The sequence below is a fragment of the Urtica dioica genome, chromosome 4 (assembly GCF_054948205.1).
Source record: "Urtica dioica subsp. dioica isolate 48M chromosome 4, U.dioica_male_clone48M_v1_H2, whole genome shotgun sequence".
In the NCBI taxonomy this organism is placed as follows: domain Eukaryota; kingdom Viridiplantae; phylum Streptophyta; class Magnoliopsida; order Rosales; family Urticaceae; genus Urtica; species Urtica dioica.
The window spans coordinates 1,487,505-1,509,487 of NC_142759.1; the positions used below are offsets into that span (position 1 = coordinate 1,487,505).

The 21,983-nt window shown below is 38.8% G+C and overlaps 5 protein-coding genes and 1 pseudogene across 6 annotated transcripts in view; all 6 read left to right on the forward strand.

Moving 5' to 3' along the window:
- LOC149399084 (GTP-binding protein At3g49725, chloroplastic-like) overlaps positions 1 to 3,487 on the forward strand; it is a 29,201-nt pseudogene extending 25,714 nt beyond the window's left edge. Inside the window, exons 12-18 of the transcript XR_016296520.1 lie at positions 955 to 1,074; positions 1,180 to 1,889; positions 2,347 to 2,404; positions 2,498 to 2,600; positions 2,702 to 2,795; positions 3,097 to 3,158; positions 3,261 to 3,487. The product of XR_016296520.1 is annotated as a GTP-binding protein At3g49725, chloroplastic-like (transcript). The remainder of the gene's footprint in view (positions 1 to 954; positions 1,075 to 1,179; positions 1,890 to 2,346; positions 2,405 to 2,497; positions 2,601 to 2,701; positions 2,796 to 3,096; positions 3,159 to 3,260) is intronic.
- The window catches only part of LOC149399087 (MLO-like protein 8), a 38,686-nt gene that overhangs the window by 8,045 nt on the left and 8,658 nt on the right, over positions 1 to 21,983 (forward strand). The window lies entirely within an intron of this gene.
- Positions 1,428 to 1,856, forward strand: LOC149399089 (putative disease resistance protein At3g14460). The gene has a single exon (XM_089612787.1). It carries the CDS (start codon positions 1,428 to 1,430, stop codon positions 1,854 to 1,856), a length of 429 nt encoding a protein of 142 aa, XP_089468913.1.
- LOC149399090 (GTP-binding protein At3g49725, chloroplastic-like) lies at positions 4,198 to 7,335 on the forward strand. Its single transcript, XM_089612791.1, has 11 exons — positions 4,198 to 4,313; positions 4,409 to 4,550; positions 4,644 to 4,756; positions 4,851 to 4,919; positions 5,279 to 5,423; positions 5,585 to 5,640; positions 5,743 to 5,793; positions 5,886 to 5,940; positions 6,052 to 6,108; positions 6,386 to 6,505; positions 6,593 to 7,335. The coding sequence occupies exons 1-11, from the start codon at positions 4,198 to 4,200 to the stop codon at positions 7,061 to 7,063; spliced, it is 1,395 nt and encodes a 464-aa protein (XP_089468917.1). The 3' UTR covers positions 7,064 to 7,335.
- Positions 8,152 to 8,683, forward strand: LOC149399091 (uncharacterized). The gene is made up of 2 exons (XM_089612801.1): positions 8,152 to 8,201; positions 8,320 to 8,683. Exons 1-2 carry the CDS (start codon positions 8,152 to 8,154, stop codon positions 8,681 to 8,683), a joined length of 414 nt encoding a protein of 137 aa, XP_089468927.1.
- On the forward strand, positions 15,675 to 19,121 carry LOC149399092 (putative disease resistance protein RGA1). The gene is made up of 2 exons (XM_089612807.1): positions 15,675 to 18,592; positions 18,819 to 19,121. The coding sequence occupies exon 1, from the start codon at positions 15,684 to 15,686 to the stop codon at positions 18,552 to 18,554; it is 2,871 nt and encodes a 956-aa protein (XP_089468933.1). The 5' UTR covers positions 15,675 to 15,683; the 3' UTR covers positions 18,555 to 18,592; positions 18,819 to 19,121.

The window sequence follows — 21,983 nt, forward strand, 5'->3', positions numbered from 1 at the left end:
AAATCGAAGAGGTTCTTCGCACTAGAGCTGTGCAGCGGGCTTCTCGGAAGAGAACCGGAGGCTCACAAGGACAAGGCTTACCCACTGTAGCCATTGTTGGCTATACACTTCTTTTTCTTCTGATTTAGATTGTAAGTTCAGTTGTACTGCTAGAACACGACTCTGCTTCTGTCGATTTTCAGACAGGATCACATTTGCTTCCCGTTAGTTTTTAATTATTTATTGGTTTGGTAACTCTGATCTTGCTGTAACAGGGAAAATCTACATTGGTTAGTGCACTCTCAGACAGTCCTCTATTTAGTGATTCTCGGTAATTTATCCATTTTTATTAATATGTTCCTTCCCAAGGTCAAAGAGTTACGCATACTAAATCATGAAATTCTTTCCTATTTTTTGTTTTGTTTTGTTGTAGACTCTTCGCAACTGTGGATCCTAGATTAAGAAATGTTGTTCTTCCATCGGGGTAAGATATGGTCTATGTTTGAGCCGTGTAATGGGCTTGAATTTGAAGAATGAATTTTTTGACTTATCTTAGCCAATTTTTTATCTTATCCAGAAGGAAAGTCCTCCTGAGTGATACAGTGGGATTCATTTCAGATTTGCCAGTGCAGGTATGTTGTTGTTATAGCGTTAAACAATAAACAACTCTATTCTTTGCCTATTTCGTGATACTCTTCTTCACCTTATTCATTACGAACCCAATGTTGAATCTATTTTTGCAGCTAGTGGAAGCGTTTCATGCGACTCTGGAAGAAGTAGTGGAAGCTGATTTGCTTGTGGTAATCTCACCCGGCTCTTTAATTTCTTTCTTTAATTTCTCCATTGCTTATTGAATTTCATTCTATTACGTTGTAGTGAAAAGCAATGTGGGTGACAGGTTTATGAAATATATCAATGAAGTTGAAAATGAACCAATTTGAGGAATGTTTTTCACTATATTTACTGTCATATCAGCATGTGCTAGACTCCACTGCCCCAAATCTCGAAGAGCACCGCTCAACTGTTCTCGGCGTTCTAGAGCAAATCGGAGTTCCAAAAGAGAAGGTTGATAATATGGTCAAAGTTTGGAATAAGGTAATGATATTCCAAGCCCTTCCTTCATACTCGTAGGTTTTTTTTTTTTTTTTTTTTTTTTTTTCTTTTGCAAAAGCAAATTGAGATCATCTGCGAAATGCTCAGATTGATGTTCAAAATTCACTTATCGATGGTGAGAATAGCCATATCTCCGAAGAAGACGAAGCTGACACCATTGATGGTGAAGACGATCTGGAATCCATCGGCAATGGTGATCAAGAAAACGACGGGTCTCAATTTGATATAACAACCACAATGACACGGAAATCCTGAGTTCCATTCATCAACATCCCAATTTGAAATCTCTGACCATTGAGAATTACTTGGGTCTCACCGTGTCGCCCGCTTGGATGATGTCTCTTTTCAATCTCACCCATCTCGTATTAACTGGATTCGTGAATTTCGAGACTTTACCTCCGCTTGGGAAATTGCCTTCACTTAAGGAACTAGAACTAAATAAATTTCCCAAGATGTGCACGGTGGGTGAAGAATTCCTAGGACTCACTGAAGCCGATCGAGAGGTCATTTCATTTCCTAAGTTGGAAGAGCTTACTTTCTATGATAATTGGCGGTGGAGAGTGTGGGAAGGGTCTTGTACAAAAGGAACAATAATCATGCCATGTCTACGCTCCTTGAGCATTCTAGGTGTTGCAAGCCTCGAAACACTACCGGAGTTTCTGCAAATGACGCCACTGCAAAATCTTTCTATCATTGTCTGCGATACTTTGAAAGAGCACTGTAACAAAGATGGTGTTTGGATTCAAACGGATGAGATTGAGTGAGAAAACATGGGTCACACACTCCTACACTTACTGGTAATTTCATTTTCTCATTGTTTCAGAAAAATATTTATGTTTAGTATTATCATATTCTAATTCTCCATATCAAGGACTTGCAGTAGCTTTCTGACTATACAGATTTAAGATCCAATTAAAATATAAATTCCTTTCTCATAGTGATGCTTTGTTTTGAAGAAGTTGTTTCAATTTGATTCGGGTTTTGGTCTGTGTTTTTTTACCATTTTAAAAGGATATTTGGTTTGCTCTATGTGTTTGATGTATTTACAAATAGTAGAGTTGACTAATTTTACAGTAGTTACAAAAAAAAAATGTAAATCTGATTTAAATAACCTTGTTTTGCTGTCTTGGGTTACATGGTTTTACTATATAGGCCTACAGAATTGAACTGGCTGATGGGTTTTTTTTTTTAAATTTTTTTTTAAAATCATTTCTTGAGTTGATTGTCAAACTATATGAAAACATTTCATTTCAGTGGTGCACTGAAAGGCCCGAGAGAGCTCTGTTTGAAGCTCTTGAGAAGGTCAAACCAGGTAGATTTTACTGGGTTCTAATCTTTTTTTTCAGAGCTGATATTGAGTTATGTGAATTCTGAAAGTGTAATTTTGGGTGTGTTGATTTCACAGATCCTGATGACTCAGTCAGGAACATTTGGAAATTAGAAGCAACAAAAAGCCTGAAGATCCACTTGACTTTAATGACCTCAAGTCAATGACCTTCACTCGTGCGGTAAGTTAACACATTTCCCATCTTTTTTTTTTCTTTTCTTTTCACTTGAATAAATAAATTAAATTATTGATTTACGCACATGTTGGCATGTTCTGTGAAAGAAATGAAACCGAGGGACGATGAACACGGGAGAAAATTCTTGTGGTTTGAGAGTCAATCTTTAGCTTTCGGTGGCTACGCTACTATTTAAAAAACGTAAGTCTCTATTATTTTTTATTTATTTATGAAACCAACACACGCTCATGATATTGATGAAAAAAACTTGTAATATCGGGGTAACTTGAACGGGTCTATTAGGATTCGTCACTTCTGTCTGTTACATTCCCTCTCTGACTTAAAAACAATATTAATAAAGATTTTTTCCGTTGGTGTAACTTATGGTTAATCTTTATTTTTATTTTTTATATTTTCCTTATATTTATTTACTATGAATTTAGCAGACAACAAATATTTGTGTAAAAACGAGAGATAAGTGACCGTGGTTCTGTTTTCTCAGATTCGTGGATGGAATAAATAGGAGCAGGAAACATCTACTCATTGATTATAAATTTACGGATGGTGAGTCGTCCAATCCGATGCTCTCTGATATATTTTTTTTAAAGTTTCCTTATAAAGTGCAGTGTCGTTCTTGTTATAACAAACACATATAAATCAATATAGATCCTTCATGAGTCCGGCTTACTCATGAGACGCATTTGTGAGAGCACATGCAAGTTTCTGGACCAGAATTCCCGTCTTCTTCTACATTGTGAGAAATTTTAACTCAGTTCGTTGATTCCATATTTTTTTTTTGTTTGACAAAGAAAAATAACTACATAAATTGCGTGTTGACTTGATATATAATGCAAGGCACTGGATTACTGTTTCAAAAAATAAAAGTACAATTTTTTTTTCCATTGTAGGAGATGGAAGGAGCTTCAAGCTTAAGTTAGGATTAGGGTTCGGGAAAAGGGTATTAGAGTTTTATTAGGTTTTTTTTTAAAACTGCGATCGGCGAGAGAGAGAGAGAGCATGATAAATTCTTCTAATTCGTTGCTGAAATTCGTCTATAATTATCAACTCATTCGATAGTCCTCATATATTTCTTAAATTCGTCGTTTTTCATTTTCAATTTCTGAAACGAACGATTTGGTATTATGTCGTTTCTCAAGATTGTCGTTTTTTTATTTTCTGAAACGAAGGATGTCGTTTTGTAGGATTGTCGTTTTTTGGACAATGTCGTTTTGTAGGATTGTCGTTTTTGGACAATGTCGTTTTGTAGGATTGTCGTTTTTGGACAATGTCGTTTTGTAGGATTGTCGTTTTTGGACAATGTCGTTTTGTAGGATTGTCGTTTTTTTGACAATGTCGTTTTGTTGACTGTCGTTTTTGTTGACTGTCGTTTTTGTTGACTGTCGTTTTCTAGGACTGTCGTTTTTATTTTCTGAAACGAACGATGTCGTTTTTTGATATTTTTTCCAGGATTGTCGTTTTTTTTAATCGAAATATCACGTATTTATGAAATAGGACCTTATGCAGCGTAGAAAAAAAAATAGTAGTTTGGGTGGGTTAGTTGGGACAAAATAATTGGGCAAAATAAAATTCTGCTAAAGACAAAATGATAAATTCGATGATGATTCAAGATTTCGGTTCGATCATATGGATCGCTATGTCCTCTCCTGTTCGTTATGCGTTGATAGGTTTCGGATTCGAGTCTCTGAATCCGGATTATCGGTAGTTTAGGGTTCATTGATTTGGGATTTTTAGAAATCTTGGGGTTTTTGAAGAAAAAAGAAATATAATTAAAAATACTAACATTGTCTGAGAAGAATACTTGATTTTTTTTTTTTTATTATTTTATTCGGCTTCCGAAACAATGCAGAGATTGTGGGGAAAGCCAGTGCTGACAGGGTCGGTCTCATAATCGAGATATTCCATGCTCACGCCAGCACAAAAGAAGGGAAGTTACAGGTGCGCAGTTTCGACCTTGATTTGGAATAGTTGCTGATCGATTTCCGAGTTCATGGGATGAGTTATTTTATTAAAGGAGCTAGCTTTTTACAGGCGGAATTGGCAGCTCTAATGTATAAGAAGACCAGACTTGTTCGTGTACGAGGCGATGATGGGAAGCTTACTTTTGGGGCTGGCGGAGATACTGAAGTTGTTAGCGCTCGGGGGTAATGTGTTGGTTAGTTCGTAAGCTTACTTTTGAAAGTCTGTTGTGCGCTTTTTATTGCTATAGATTTATGACCCATCTGTATTTGACTTCAGGAGAGGAAGTGGTGGACGTGGATTTATTGGCGGTGCCGGTGAAACCGAAATTAATCTTCAACGTCGAAGGTCCGGTTCACAATCGGTGTTTTTGTATAATTGTATCATAGTGAGTGACTTGGAACTAACTTCAAGATATACCCTGTGTAGTTTAGGCTCTAGTGGGAACTAACTTCAGTTTGTTAATCTTGACTCTTGTGGCAGATGATGACTATACTTCACGGATTTAGATTTTATAGATATAATATACTTCTATGATATATGATATATGATATCTTTATCTTATAATCTTGTTTTTATAGGTTAAGGATAGAGTTACCATATGTTTATTTGGACATTTGATTCACATCTTCTTTTCTCGGATTACTCATTTACTGTATCATTACGCTTGTGGAACTTCTTATCTTACTTATCGAGTGTTGTCTCAGAATTTCAGACCGGCGAAAAATTCTGACGGCACAAATCGAAGAGGTTCGTCGCACTAGAGCTGTGCAGCGGGCTTCTCGGAAGAGAACCGGAGTCTCACAAGGACAAGGCTTACCCACTGTAGCTATTGTTGGCTATACCAACGCTGTACGTTATCAACACTTCTTTTTCTTCTGATTTAGATTGTAAGTTCAGTTGTACTGCTAGAACACGACTCTGCTTCTGTTGATTTTCAGACAAGATCATATTTGCTTCCCGTTAGTTTTTAATTATTTATTGATTTGGTAACTCTGATCTTGCTGTAACAGGGAAAATCTACATTGGTTAGTGCACTCTCAGACAGTCCTCTATTTAGTGATTCTCGGTAATTTATCCATTTTTATTACTATGTTCCTTCCCAGGGTCAAAGAGTTATGCATACTAAGTCATGATATTCCTTCCTATTTTTTGTTTTGTTTTGGTGTAGACTCTTCGCAACTGTGGATCCTAGATTAAGAAATGTTGTTCTTCCATCGGGGTAAGAAATGGTCTATGTTTGAGCCGTGTAATGTGCTTGAATTTGAAGAATGAATTTTTTGACTTACTTTGCCAATTTTTTCTCTTATCCAGAAGGAAAGTCCTCCTGAGTGATACAGTGGGATTCATTTCGGATTTGCCAGTGCAGGTATGTTGTTGTTATAGCGTTAAACAATAAACAACTCTATTCTTTGCCCATTTCGTGACACTCTTCTTCACCTTCTTCATTACGAACACAATGTCGAATCTATTTTTGCAGCTAGTGGAAGCGTTTCATGCAACTCTGGAAGAAGTAGTGGAAGCTGATCTGCTTGTGGTAAGCTCACCCAGCTCTTTAATTTCTTTCTATATATTGACTTCCACTGCAAAAAAAATCGTTAATTGTGAGGTATGAGCTCACAAAGTAGAGAGAGATCTCGATAAATTGAAATTAATCTAATTTAAAAACTTCGGTAACAAATTGCTTATTGAATTTCATTCTATTACGTTGTACTGAAAAGCAATGTGGGTGACAGGTTTATGAAATATATCAATGAAGTTGAAAATGAACCAATTTGAGGAAATGTTTTTCACTATATTTACTGTCATAACAGCATGTGCTAGACTCCACTACCCCAAATCTCGAAGAGCACCGCTCAACCGTTCTCGGCGTTCTAGAGCAAATCGGAGTTCCAAAAGAGAAGGTTGATAATATGGTCGAAGTTTGGAATAAGGTAATGATATTCCAAGCCCCTCCTTCATACTTGTAAGTTTTTTTTTCTTTTGCAAAAGCAAATTCAAATCATCTGCGAAATGCTCAGATTGATGTTCAAGATTCACTTATCGATGGTGAGAATAGCCATATCTCCGAAGAAGACGAAGCTGACACCATTGATGGTGAAGACGATCTCGAATCTATCGGCAATGGTGATCAAGAAAACAACGGGTCTCCGGAGAAAAAGTTGATGCAGTTCGATGCACAGTCCGGCAATTTTGAGCCTGTGGAGTGGTCCGATCAGGAAGATCACCATAACCATCAAATCAACGACGATGGGTCTTCGGTTTTGGAGAAGAGTGGCACGAACGAGCCACACAGAGAGTGGTCAAAGGGCGTGGATTGTTCTCGAGATCCGGATGTGAAAACATCGGCCTTGAAGAGGACTGGTTTGCAGGAGCTGCTTGAGCTCATCGACCGGAAGTTGAAGCCAGAAAATGTTGTCGAAAGGACTGACTTTGACAGAAAATGGAGACCTCCACGAGAAGGAGAAGATGAGACCGGAGTTGCAATTTGAGGTGAATTAGAGGGTTCCTGAAAGAAAAGCCCATGGATTCTCCACTAAACAAAGCCTTTAGTTTTTTCAAGTTTTGTCTTGGATAAAAATAGTCGTCCTGAAAGTTGAAAATTGAATTTTTTACACAAAAACTCCCCCCTTGTAGTTGTATTTCTTTTAAAAATTGAAAAAATGCAAGTAATTTTGTTTCGGACAAAATATATAATGACACAAGTGTTATGGTGTAAATTTTTCAAAGATAATTTTGATAGAATAAGACTTTTTTTTTTTTTTTTTTTTTTTTTTTTTTTTTTTTTGTAATAACATACTAAATTAAGTTTTATCCCCAAAGATTATATAACTTCTAAAAAATGGAAATTTTGCTTTACACAAAAATATAACTAAAAAAGTTTTTGTTTTCTATTTTCTAATTTTTGTAGTTGTACTGAAAAATTATTTTGCAGTTGTTTTCAAAAAGTTGTTTGGTATAGTTTTCATTTTTGTTTTTGAGAAATTGAAAAAACTGTTTGGTACAATTTTCATTTTGTTTTTTAAGGAGAAAGAGGAGAGAAGAGAAGAATTTTTTTTTACAAAACATTTTTTATTTGTTTTCAGGTTTCTTTACTCTTTTACAAAACAACTTCAAAATTTTTGAAATTTTTTTCCGAAAAATTAAACCAAACGCAACTTTCATTTTTTGTTTTCAATTTTTTCCACTAAAAAAAGTCAAAAACACTTTTTGAAATGAAAACCAAACACTCTCCAAGATTTTAAAAACTCCCCAAGATTTTAAAAACGTTGCTCTATAAAAAGACTAGTATATTAAAAGACTAATATAACCTCGTGTTTATTATATATATATATATATATATATATATATATATATATATATATATTTTCATTTAGTACCATGGAAAATAGCTGTAAAGGAGAATATGGTAATAAACATTATTGGGAATGGGATGGGTGTGTGCTCGTTCTCCTCGTCATTCTTCAATCATTCTCCTTCGCATATTTTCCAATATTATCCTTTTCATTCATTTGGTCGTATTGCTGAAAATATAATAAACAAGAGCTTGTATTAGTCTTACAGTAATACAAGTATATACATGTGTCTATGCTTCACCGTATACAAACCAACCGCTGACGGAGCATTAGAGTGAGTTGAGCTGTGAAAAAAGTTCCAAAGTTGGAAGATGGCTGAAGCTGTTGTTTCTCTGCTGATTGAGCATCTGGGTTCCATGGCATTAATTCGATGGAATTGAATCGGAGATCAGATTGGTGAGCGGAGTCAAAGAAGATGTCCGAAATCTGAAGAGCAATCTTGAGGACGTTCAAGCTGTTCTTCAGGATGCCGAGGAGAAGCAACTGAACGACGCTGCTGTGAAAAGATGGCTTCAAAAGCTCAAGAACGCTTCCGAGGACATCGAGAACGTTCTGGACGATTGGAGCACTGCTGTTCTCCAGCACGAGATCAAGAAACAAGAAAAGAGTTCTTCAGACAAGAAGGTGTGTTTTCCAGTTTCTTTCTCTCCCTTCGCTTTCACCAAAGTTGGTCGCCTCGTTATGAGCCGTGATATTGCTCTCAAAATCAAGAAACTTAACGGAGAGTTGAGTATCAAGTTGAAATTCTATTGCTAAAAAATAGATCAGCCATAACGATACATAGAAGGTATTTAATATATATCATATTTTATATCGAAACAACATTTTATTTGTATCCTTGTTCACATTAGTAATCTTGTTTATTGAAGGTGTGGTGTTCCATCTAAAACCAAGCTTGACAATTAGATGAGTAACCCACAAGCCCATGACCGTAATACCCAGTCGATATGAGACTATCCTTGATATTGTTTGTGTTGAACTTTGTGTACGAACGTGATTTGGGATTTTGAGCTTCATATCTTTACGAACATTTATTTCACATATACACAAAATGGTTATTTTTTTTATTATCATTTTATAATTTTATAGAACGTATTCAAGAATCGATAAGATCGCTATGGGAATTTCAAAATAACCATAAAACACATGAAAATTATAATCAAAAGAGATCAAATGTAAATACGAAAAAAAACTTGGGCGGAGCTAATGTAAGTATGCCCATGAGTGCATACTTAATAAACTGTAATTACACACCTCTAAAACTAATACTCTACTCCATTTTTTTAATTTCTTTTTAAGATTATAAAGTATTTAGAATAGAATTCAAATAAATAGTGAAAAAAAACACCATTAGAAATTCAAAAACAGTTATAAAAAAAAAAAAAAAAAAAATTGAGAGCCATTTCATTAATAAAGGGCAGCAACTTACCCAGCTATTACACCTTCAAGACATAATGAACATCATCTTAGTGGACTCCTGAGCTAGCTAGCATGTGAGTAATATTTGTTTTCCTTTCGAGAAACAAATTTGCACGTACAATTGTCAAGCTCGGATAATCGATAGAATTTACAATAATCGATAATTGGATAACAGCCTAATGGGGCATTTAGATACAAAATATTGTCAACTCTAGTTCACGGTTGGCTCGACAAGGTAACTCCCTCTCGGATTCAATCAATCATTAGTAATTGTATATCTCTCGAGCTAAAAACATAAATCATTGTTTAAGCAATTATTGTATCGCTTACGTGTCTCTTAATTGTTCTTATGTCCTTGTTTAACGACAACTTTTGGGTTTTTAACGGTTCTAATGAGTTACGGTCAACTCTACTGTAAAATATGTTGGTTCCACGAATTTTTATTTTATATTACAACAATCTCACACGATTCACGTACGTGACAAATGTTAGCAAGTGCTTAGCTGTTGCTTATACAAGACTTATATTAGAAAACTATTTTATGTACCTTTTGCTAAAAAATAAAATTTATTCGTATATTAAATTTATCCAGACTGATCTAACTTCCTTATCACATGGATCTAACATATAGAAATATTGTCAACTCTAGTTTACGGTATCTTCCTCGGAATCTGTTGAAAGAATAAAGAAAGAGAGAATCGGAGAAGAGAGAGAGTGTTCCGAGACTTTGAATATTTCTTATGTTTGATATGAACTTGTATCACCTATTTATACATATGGTGGATACGAGAGAGAGTGTAAAAAATACATGTAATAATTCTATCTAGGAAATAGAAAGTAATAAATGTTACACAGAAAATAAGACATAGAAAATAGATGACAAATAAATTAACACAATTTCCCATGTGATGAGCTCCAATGAGAGAGGACTTCCGAGGCACGCTTGTCAGGAGCTGGCGAAGTGACGAGCTGACGAGCTGGCGAAGTGACGAGCTGACGAAGTGGCGAGCTGACGAAGTGACGAGCTGGCGAAGTGACGAGCTGGTGAAGTGGCGATCTGTCGAACTGACGAGCTCGATTTCAACACTCCCCCTGAAGCTTGACTGTATATGTTGAGGAGATCAAGCTTGCTACATAGCTCGGAGGCTCGAGGAAGGGCTTTGGTGAGAATGTCGGCGAGCTGACGACCTGATGGAACGTATTCCATATCGATTATTTTTTCTTCAATCTTTTCACTGATGAAGTATCGGTCGATCTCGATATGTTTTGTTCTGTCATGATGGACTGGATTTTTGGCTATGCTGAGAGCAGCTTGATTATCGCAAAAGAGCTTGATTGGACCTTCGATGATGATCTTGAGGTCGTCGAGAACTCTCTTCAGCCAGATGCCTTCACATACTCCGCTTGCTAAAAACCTGAGCTCGGCTTCAGCACTACTTTTTAAGACAACTGACTGCTTCTTGCTTCGCCAGGTAACAAGATTTCCCCAGACGTATGTGCACATGCCTGATGTTGATCGTCTGTCTGGAACATATCCGGCCCAGTCCGCATCTGTGAACACTTCGACACCTCGACTTCGTCTTTTCTTGAAGGCGAGACCAGTCCCTGGGGCAGCTTTGAGGTATTGGAAAATCCTCATGACTGCGTCCATGTGAGTTTCCGAGGGATTACTCATGAATCGACTTACCATACTCACTGCGAATCCAATATCTGGTCTCGTGTGAGTTAGGTAGATGAGTTTTCCTACGAGCTGCTGAAATATTTCTTTGTCGGTGGCGGCCTCGGTGGTGCGAGCTAGAAGTTTCACATTAGCATCCATCGGAGTGTCAACTAGTTTACAGCCAAGCATGCCAGTTTCTTTGAGGAGATCCAACGTGTACTTGCGCTGGGAAACAGAGATGCCCTTTTCTGATCGAGCTACCTCCATGCCGAGGAAGTATCGTAGGCTGCCGAGGTCCTTGACTTCGAACTCAGATGACAAAGTTTGCTTCAGTCTCCTGATCTCTTCTAGGTCGTCTCCGGTGATGACTATGTCGTCCACATACACACTCAGGATGTTGAGATCTTTGAGAAGAGTGTTGGATCGGCTTGACTCTGCTCGTAGTCGCAACGCTTGAGCACATTGGTGAATTTTCCGAACCATACTCGAGGGGACTGTTTTAGACCGTATAGAGACTTCTTGAGTTTGCAGACTTTGTTGGCTCCTTGATCATTGTCAAATCCCGGTGGGAGTTGCATGTAGACTTCCTCTTCCAGTTCGCCATTTAGAAACGCATTCTTCACATCGAGCTGAATGAGAGGCCAATCTAAGTTGGCTGCTAGTGAAAGGAGGATTCTGATGGTATTGAACTTCGCAACTGGAGCGAACATCTCTTGATAATCAATGCCATATGCTTGAGTGTACCCTTTCGCGACAAGGCGGGCTTTGTATCTCTCCACTGTCCCATCTGGATTGTGTTTGATGGTAAAGAGCCATCTACATCCAACAGTTCGCTTGCCTGGTGGTAGCTCGACTATATCCCACGTATCATTCTGTTCGAGGGCTTGGATCTCGGCATGACTCGCATCTCGCCACTCAGGACTTTGAAGGGCTTCCTTGATGGATTGTGGCACTTTACCTTCATCTAACTTCGCCACATAGGCTTGGTAGCTCGTAGATAGGTTCCTATAATACACGTAATCCTCTATTCTGTATTGACCACACGACCGAGCAGGTTTTCTCAATGCAATTGGTAAGTTTGGAGATGAGATGTTACCTTGTTCAATAGTGTCGTGGTTCAGGTTCGGAGAGACATTTTGTTCACGAGCTTGTACCGGACTCTGGGTGATGTTCAGTTCGCATGGAGAGGGTTCAGAGGCTTGCGAGCTGGGGATCAGAGTCGGACTGGGCGAGCTGGGAATTTCTTGAGCAGGTGAGGTCGGACTGTGGGGCGAGCTGAGAATTTCTTGAACAGATGAGGTCGGATTTGGGAGCGAACTAGGTGGACTAAGTGGCGAGGTGAATTCTGGGTTTATGATGAGCCAATTTGGGAAGTCATCTCCATTATTCTCCCCCTGACGAGCTGAATTGACGAAGTAAGGACTTAACTCATGAAATGATACATCCATGGAGACTATGAATTTACGGGACCGGGGTTCATAGCATTTGTAGCCTTTCTGAGTTGCTGAATAGCCAAGGAAGATGCACTTGAGAGATTTTGGATCAAGTTTACCTTGGTCATAAGAATGGGTGAAGACTGTACATCCGAATACTTTCGCAGGTAGAGTTGAGATGAGTCGAGAGTGAGGGTATGACTCTAGAAGGACTTGGGATGAGATTTTGTAGCCAAGGACACGAGATGTCATTCTGTTTATGAGGTAGGTGGCTGTGAGGACTGCTTCTCCCCAAAAATGAGATGGAACGTTTGAGGAGAACATGACGGCTCGAGCGACCTCGAGTATGTGTCGATTTTTCCTTTCGGCTACCCCATTTTGTTGTGGGGTGTGAACGCACGAGATGGAGTGAATTATGCCATGTGTTTTGAAGAAATGGCCGAGCTCGGAATTAAAGTAGTCTCGGGCGTTGTCGGTGTGGACAATTTGGATGGAGGTGTCGAACTGTGTTTGGACCATTTTGTGAAAGATTTTGAATAGGTTGGATGTTTCGGATTTTTGTTTCATCATGTATATCCAACTGAGTCTAGTGTGGTCGTCAACAAAGAGAAGAAACCATCGAACTCCATTGATATTGAGAATTTTTGAGGGTCCCCATATATCACTGTGAATTGTGGCAAATGGGCGAGATGGTTTATACGAGGTGGAGTGATATGAACTTCGAGTATGTTTAGCGAACTCACACATGTCACACTGAATGGAATTGATATTTTTATTGATAAACAAAGAAGGAAATAGTCTTTTGAGATACATGAAATTTGGATGTCCTAGTCTAAGGTGATTGAGCATGATCTCTTTGTACTAGGGTGATTGTTGGGCGAGCTGACACATGGCGGACTGATCTGATTTGATGACATAGAGTTCGGTACTCAGCTCGGCATTACCAATCTGTCTCCCCGTGACTTGTTCATGAAACACACATGAACTTTCATAAAAAATAGTTCGGCACTTAGAGTCTTTGTTGATCTTATGCACAAATAAGAGATTGCATTGTAATTGGGGAAAAAAGAACACCGATTCTAGCCTCATAGACTTCGTCAAGACCACAGTGACAACACCAGTGACTTGAGTTTTGGCTCCGTTGGCGATGGTGACTGATATGCTTCTATTACAAACGGAGTAAGTTGTGAATAGACTTCGATTACCAGTCATATGATCAGAGGCACCGGAGTCGACAATCCATGCTGTGGGATTCTCTGAGCTTACATTGAGGGCTCTAGGAGAGTTACCTAGAGGACCAATGCTGGAGGTTTCTCCACTGAGTTGGACTTGTTGGACAAGCTTTTGGAGAATAGCGATCTGGTCGTTGTTGAAGGGAGAGTCCGAGGTCGAGGTCGAGGCAGCGGACGAAGTGGATACTAAGTTTCCGACTGAGTTCGGATCCTTAGTGTCTCGGGTTGACTTCGAGCTTGGTGGTTTCCCATGTAGCTTCGAGCAGTTTTCTCGGAGGTGTCCAGGTCGTCTGCAATGATCGCAGTAGGGGCGAGGTTTGCGAGGTCTCTCTGTTGAGACGCGGACGGCAAGTACTTCGTCTCCATGCGTGGTGAGGGCGGACGAGTCTGAGGATGAGCCCGGAATTGAGCTCGATTGGATAACTCCCAGCATGAGTTTCCTCCTGCTTTCCTCGTGTCTGACCGCGGAGAAGGCTTCACGGAGAGATGGTAGTGGTTTTGTACTAAGTATCCGACCTCTGACCTCATCAAGGTCTTGGTTGAGACTGGATAGTAGTTTAAACACACGTTTGGTCTCCACTATCCTGCGGTAGAGTTTTGAGTCTTCGGGGCAGGTCCACTGGTGCTGTTCGTAGAGGTCGATCTTCTGCCATAGGTGTGTGAGCGAGCTGAAGAACTGAGTAACAGACATTTCTCCTTGACGTAGGTCGTGGAGAGTGTTCTCAGTCTCAAACAGCTCGGACACATCTTCGGAGTTGGAGAAGATTTCTCTAGCTGCTTGCCAGATTTCTGCTGCCGTTGGGTAAAGGAGGAAGGTTTCCCCGATTTCGGGATGCATAGAGTTTATGAGCCAGGACATCACCATGTTGTTATTTGCCTTCCAACTCTTGAACGTCGGATCTTCGATCTTTGGAGATTTTGCCGCGCCTGTGAGGTAGTCATCTTTACCTCGTCCCGATATGAACATGAGCACGGATTGTGACCACTGTAGGAAGTTGTGACCATTGAGTTTGTGGCTCGTGATATGTTGGGAGAAGGATTCCGATTGAGACTGGAAGGTGGTCGGAGTAGTGTTCATGGTGATTGATTTTCCCTGCTCTGATACCATGTTGAAAGGATAAAGAAAGAGAGAATCGGAGAAGAGAGAAAGTGTTCCGAGACTTTGAATATTTCTTATGTTTGATATGAACTTGTATCACCTATTTATACATATGGTGGATACGAGAGAGAGTGTAATAAATACATGTAATAATTCTATCTAGGAAATAGAAAGTAATAAATGTTACACAGAAAATAAGACATAGAAAATAGATGACAAATAAATTAACACAATTTCCCATGTGATGAGTTCCAAGGAGAGAGGACTTCCAAGGCACGCTTGTCAGGAGCTGGCGAAGTGACGAGCTGACGAGCTGGCGAAGTGATGAGCTGACGAAGTGACGAGCTGGAGAAGTGACGATCTGTCGAACTGACGAGCTCGATTTCAACAGAATCAATAATTTTTAACTGTTACGTGTCTCAGGTTAAATTTAAAGCATTGTTTAAGCCATTATTGTATCCCTTAGATGTCTCTTAATTGTTCTTATATCCCTATTTAACAATTTGTGAGTTTTTACGGAATCAAATATGTTTGTTTAAGAAGACTTCTCCAACTAAGTTTTAATAAACATGGTTTTGTTTTTGTACAACTTGCTATTTTATATTTAATTATATTGTCTGGTGCAACTTCCAACTTCCTTATCACATGGATCTGAAGATATATGTTCACATTTTTATTTAAAGAGATCCAAACTTGGGAGTGGGGCTGGCCTGGTGCATTATATATATTTATTATGTTATTACTAAGATGAGACATTTTTGACAGCCATATATATGTTAATTAAATTAGCATGCCCTGTCAGTCAGAGGCACTATAAATATATATTTCTTGATCTAATACTATTACAAACATAGCGTTGAGAGAGCATTAGAGTGAGTGAGTTGAGCTGTGAAAAAGGTTTCAAAGTTGGAAGATGGCTGAAGCTGTGGTTTCGGTGCTGATTGAGACTCTGGTTCCCATGGCAATCCATGGAGTCGGAGGGGAGATCAAGCTCGTGAAAGGAGTCAAAGAAGATGTCGAAAAACTGAAGACTAGTCTTGAGGACATTCAAGCTGTTCTTGAGGATGCTGAGCAGAAGCAACTGAATGACGCTGCTGTGAAAAGATGGCTTAAGAAGCTCAAGACCGCTTCCGAGGAGATGGAGATTGTTCTCGACGAGTGGAGCACGGCCGTTCTCCAGCACGAGATCAAGAAAGAAGAAGACAAGAAGGTGTGTTTCTCGGTTTCTTTCTTTTGCTTCTCTTGCACCAAAGTCGGTCACCTCGTTATGCACCGTGATATTGCTCTCAAAATCAAGCAGCTTAATGAAGAGTTGGCTAGGATTTCCAACAATAAAAATAATTACAATCTCATCCCAAACACCGTTGTTGAGAGGCCTAGGCCACGCGAGACAACCTTCCTCGTCGACGAGACCAAAGTACACGGTCGAGACGAGGAAAAAAGTGTTTTAGTGAGCAAGTTATTGTGCGAGAGCAGTACCGATGAGGATGATGGGAGATCGTCCCTTCATATCATCCCCATTGTGGGACCTGGGGGTCTCGGAAAAACTACTCTCGCCCAACTTGCTTTTAACCATGAGGCGATTAAGAACCACTTTGATAAGCTAATTTGGGTGTGCGTCTCCGATCCTTACAATGAGATCAAGGTCTGTGAAGAGATTATTGTTGGTCTTGGAAGCTCTGCTCAAAGCTCTTCACTGAATGCCGTTGTCAAATGCATTCATGAGTCCATGGAGGGGAAAAGAGTTCTGATTGTCTTAGACGATGTCTGGTTTGTAGATTGTAGGAGATGGGAAATTTTAGCAGAAGCTCTTAGGAATGGGGGTAGAGGAAGCCGGATATTAGTGACCACGAGAAAGCAAGAAGTTGCGACGATGATGGGAGTGCCCACAGACCAGATCATTAGTCTAAAAATGCTGAGTGAAGATCATTGCTGGTCGATTTTCAGACAATTGGCATTCATTGGGAAGGGAGACGAGGAGCGTCGACAGCTAGAACCTATCGGCCGGAAAATCGCTGCTAAATCGAAAGGCTTGCCTCTAGTTGCTAAAACTCTTGGAAGTCTTGTGCGGTTTAAAAGGACGGCCAGTCAGTGGAGGGACATTTTGGGAAGTCAACTGTGGGAGTCAAAAGATGCTCAAGTTAAGGAGGTTTATGCTCCTTTTCTGCTAAGTTACTACGATCTTCCACCGCTGGAAAAACGCTGCTTTTTGTTTTGTTCGGTGTTTCCTCAAGACCATGTTATATGGAGAGATGAACTAATCGAGATGTGGATGTCTCACGGTTACTTAGGCCGAAGAGTAGAATCGTGGAAACTAGGTCGAGATTGTTTCGAGACTTTGGCTATGCGGTCGTTTTTTCAAGAAATCAAAGAGGATGAATATACTGGAGGCGTTGAGTGCAAAATGCATGACATAGTTCATGATTTTGCCCATTTTTTGACGGGCGATGAATACGTTTATATGGAACTTGACGGAAAGGAGAAGAAGGCGGTGGTGGTAGAAGATAACACTCGTCACTTGACTCTCAAAGGGTGTTTTCCTAATTCATTAGGAAATGCGAACAATTTGCGCACGCTTTTCTTCCTACGAAGATGGGATGGAGGCCTCGAACAATTAGTGTTTTCTCAACTTACATGTCTTCGGACTTTGAGTTTGGTGCATTGCAATTTGAAACGATTATCAGAGGATATTGGTCTATTGAAACACTTGAGATATCTAGACTTATCATGGAATTGTAATTTGGAAGAATTGCCGAAGAAACTATTCGACCTCTGTAATCTGGAGACCTTGAAACTCAAGGGTTGCTATGAATTAAAAGCACTACCAGAGTGGATCTCAAAACTAGTCAGCCTAAAACATCTCTACATTGATGAGTGTGTGGGGTTAGAGGGGCTTCCGAAAGGGTTAGGAAAATTAAGTGGTTTGCAAAGTCTAGACATGATAGTGGTGCCCAAGGAGAGGGGATCCTATCTACACATTGGAGATCTAATCACAATGAAACACCTTCAGTTTCGAGGGAGTCTAAGGATTGAAGGGTGTGGAAGAAACACAGGGTTGACAGTGGATGATGTCGCGAAGCTGAACCTCTCGCATGTGCTTGACTTGGAGTTGAGCTTCAGATCTGATTATGAGTTGTGGAAGTTTGTAGATAGCAACAATCACAACGACACCGAAATCCTGAGTTCCATTCATCCACATCCCAATTTGAAATATCTGGAAATTTATAATTACTTGGGTTTCACCGCGTGGCCCGCTTGGATGATGTCTCTTTCCAATCTCACCTTTCTTAAATTAGATGGATCCGTGAATTGCAAGACTTTACCTCCGCTTGGCAAATTGCCTTCACTGGAATATCTTGCACTAAAAAAATTCTCCAACATGTGTACAGTGGGTGAAGAATTCCTCGGAATCACTGAAGCCGATCGAGAGGTCATTTCATTTCCGAAATTGGAAGAGCTTTTTTTTCATAAAAATTCGCAGTGGAGAGTGTGGGAAGGATGTTGCACAAAGAAGACAACAAAAATCATGCCATGTCTGCGCAGATTGAGGATTAGAGAATGTGAATGGCTTGAAACACTACCGGAGTTTCTGAAAATGACGCCACTGCAAGAGCTGTCCATTGGGATGTTCATTGGAGATGGATCCCGCACCTTGCAAAGGCACTACTGCCAGAAAGAGGTCGGGAAGGAATGGCACAAGATTTCGCATGTCCCAAACATCGAGTTCGATGGCAGACACGTGCGGAAAGATGGTGTCTGGATTCAAACAGACGAGACCGAGTGAGAGAGCTTGGATCACAACAATCTATACACACGTCCCTGGTAATTTCATTTTTTTTCTTGCTTCCGAAAAATTATCACTTTTATCATATTCTAATTCTCCATATCAAGCACTTGCATTAGCTTTTTGACTTGGAGATTTCAATATCCACTTTTAATATTTAAAAAAAAAATACTGGCGTTCTCTGGTGGTGATGCTTTCTTTTGCAATCAGTTTCCCTTATTCTATAAGCTAAATCCAATTCTTGTTTGTTGAAATTACTTGCAGGAGAACAGTGCTGAACATACAACGATGGATTGCAAATGCAAATAGTCTGATGTTTATTTTGTAAAGAGAAAGGAAAGCTTAAATCTCGTCATCGTATTTGTCTGGGTTCTCTTAGATCAGTCCGGTCTAGCTTGGCTTCCACGCTTTTTCATAACATGATTGAAAATTGAAGGATTATTTACACCAGTCTCGTACGTTAAAGTCAAGCTTCTTCTTCCTCACTGCAATTTTGGGTTTAGTCCTTTTCTTCCTCCCCCAATTCCTGAGAAAATTGGAGCTGTCTTCCGAATCTCTGCCATTTTTGAGACGATTCCTCATCTGGTATTTTTCTAATCTATTTGTTTGATTCAATTTTATTCTGTTTTCTTGGTAACTCTATCATAAATTAATAATTAATTTTCATTGATATAAAAAAGTTACCAACGCTTGTTCATCAGGAGAAGTACACTTAGTCCAGACTAATTTCTGCTGTTTTAAATGCTGTCTAGCTTCGTTGTATATGGCCGATGAAGACTTTCTTAAGTTTCTTTCATTAATTAATTTGTTGTATATGGCCGATTGGAGTTCATCTTGGTGATAATCTTGATTGATTATTAGTAACTTTTTGTCCAATTTGTTCAGAGATAGTAATACTAGTAGAGAGGTTATATTCGCGATGGACGAGAAGAAGATGATCCACGGAGATTAAAAGCAGCAAAGTTTGGCCGTGTTATAGCGGCGATTCGCAGCTGCGAAAACAGAGCTTAATCTTAGCCGCAACAAACTCACGCACACCCATTCCAAACCTTCTTCCCTCAGAAAAGGTCTCTCTCTCTCTCTCTCTCTTAAAAAGACTGAAGCTTGATCTTCTTCTGTTATGAGTAAAGTCTGAATCTTTATTGGTTTGAGGCTATTTCTATGCTTCTTCCTTTTTGTAGTTCCAACTATTTTTTGTTATATATATGTGTGTGTGTGTGAGAATTTAATCATGTTTTATATATATGGTTGAATCTTGAGATTTTTGGTTGATATATTACATTGACTTTGGCCCTGGGAATATTTCTTTACAATCTCTGTGGATAGCTGGTTAGATCAACTCTGTGTATATATCTTGTTATTCCTCGAAAATAATATTTGGGGTAAGCTTCACTCTTTTTTTTTTTTTTTTTACTGTTACAACAACGCCTAATATATTGCATATCTGAAGGGTGTTATGTTTAGCTTCGCGTGTATCTAAATATGTAGATGAGAATTTGGATTATTTTTTTAAAATGAATCTGTTTTTAAAAGGCACAGACCAGCCCCTTGATGATAGAGTATGGCGCAAAGGTGGTCATATGGGATCCCGCGTGACCCCGTTTTCCGTATTATATGTATCATATGGAAAATGAGAAAAAACCGTACTATGAAATGTGGAACTGGGATCCCCGTTTAGCACCATTTAGTATCGTATTTTTAAAATTGTATTTTTTAATTGAAAATATATTAATTTTTTTATTTACTTTTAAATGCATTCATGATTAAAATAAAATGAAAAAAATAAATATGGGAATCCCGGAACCGCGAAATACGGTACCAGGAATTCCCGGTACCGTGGAAAATCGTTCCGGGATTTTCCGGTACAATTTTTTACGGTTCCGAGATTTCCTGGTACCATTTTTTTACGGTTCCGAGAGTCCCATTTTCCGCAAAATATGGGACGGGACCAGGGGATCCCATTTCCCGGGCTGAAGAATTCCTAGGCATCACTGAAGCTTATCGAGAGGTAATTTTGTTTCCGAAATTGGAAGAGCTTTCTTTTTTATAAAAATTCGCAGTGGAGAGTGTGGGAAGGATATTGCACAAAGACAACAAAAATTATGCCATGTCTACGCACCTTGAGAATTAATTTTTGTAGAAGTCTCCATTAGTTACTCTGAAACTCTACAGAAACACTGCAAGAAAGAGATTGGGAAGGAATGGCACAAGATTTCACATGTCCCCAACATCTTGTTCAATCGGGAACACGTGCAGAAAGATGGCACTTCGGTTCAAACAGACGTGACAGTGAGAAAACATGGATCACAAGAATCCACAATTACTGGTAATTTATCTGTCCTTCCCTCCAAATAAAAAATATTCATGTTTAATATTACAAATAATTAGGAAACTAACCAATTAAAACTAGAGCAATTTCTAATTAACCAACGTTTTGTAAAATTTTAGGTAAATAGCCAACGATTTTTAAGTTATTAGTAATTTTTAGTTAAATAGCCAACATTTTAATACACAATTTTAATCGATCTACGTGTGTAAATATTTGATCATGACTATTTACCAAAAAATTATTAAAAGTTGGCTAAATGACAAATCAAAACTGTAAATAAGGTTATATATTAATAGTCATGTTCTAATTCTCCATATCAAACACTTCATTAGCTTTATTTACTTTAAAGATTTTAATATCCAATTTTTTTTTTTTAGAAGAATGTCCGTCTCTTGTGGTGATGTTTTAATGCTGAATTAGTGTATTCGATTTGATTCATGGATCTTTATTTGATGAGCATTGACCATAGCTGGATATGTTTATGGTACTTCACAAATTAATATGCTGTTCGGAAAATTCTGATTTTCAGGTAAGTTACTTCTGGGCCTGCAAAGTGAGAACATCGACGGCTGCGATTGGAACAAAGATGAATGAAAATTGGTAGGGCGAGAGTGACTCATTTAACTAACTTGCAATTAGTTCCCCTTATTCTATGAGCTAAATCCATTTTTTTCTTATTGGAATTACTTGTGTGAGGTATAGATAAGATTTGAGTATAGGGAGAGAATGAAAATATTCTGTTTGGATGAGAGAGTAAATCACTTCTCTCTGATTCTCATTGAAATGAACTGGATTGTACAATCATGTATAAATACAGATATGATTAACAGACTCGTCTAACTAACTCGCCTAACAGACTAACTGCTTCGCCAACTTGTCACGTGACTCCATCATTAGCTGGCGTTGGTGACGTGTCTGCTGACGTGGTAGACTGTAGTCTATTAGGTATATACTTTCTAAAGTTGGTTTTTCACTCAAGCAAGAAGAAAGAGCTTCATTCTTTGATAAATAATGGATTAAAAAATCAAGAAAAAAAAAATATTTCGGTATCAAAATTCAAGACTCAAATCTGTGTGCCAGTTGTGCTGGTTCCGTTTCAG

Coding starts and splice junctions, on each gene's coding strand:
- LOC149399089 (XM_089612787.1), top strand. CDS start 1,428: ATGTCTCTTTTCAATCTCACCCATCTCGTATTAACTGGATTCGTGAAT.
- LOC149399090 (XM_089612791.1), top strand. CDS start 4,198: ATGATAAATTCGATGATGATTCAAGATTTCGGTTCGATCATATGGATC. Junction 4,551..4,643: donor CAAAAGAAGGGAAGTTACAG/GTGCGCAGTTTC, acceptor AGCTTTTTACAG/GCGGAATTGGCAGCTCTAAT. Junction 4,757..4,850: donor GAAGTTGTTAGCGCTCGGGG/GTAATGTGTTGG, acceptor ATTTGACTTCAG/GAGAGGAAGTGGTGGACGTG.
- LOC149399091 (XM_089612801.1), top strand. CDS start 8,152: ATGTGTCTATGCTTCACCGTATACAAACCAACCGCTGACGGAGCATTA. Junction 8,202..8,319: donor ACCGCTGACGGAGCATTAGA/GTGAGTTGAGCT, acceptor ATCGGAGATCAG/ATTGGTGAGCGGAGTCAAAG.
- LOC149399092 (XM_089612807.1), top strand. CDS start 15,684: ATGGCTGAAGCTGTGGTTTCGGTGCTGATTGAGACTCTGGTTCCCATG.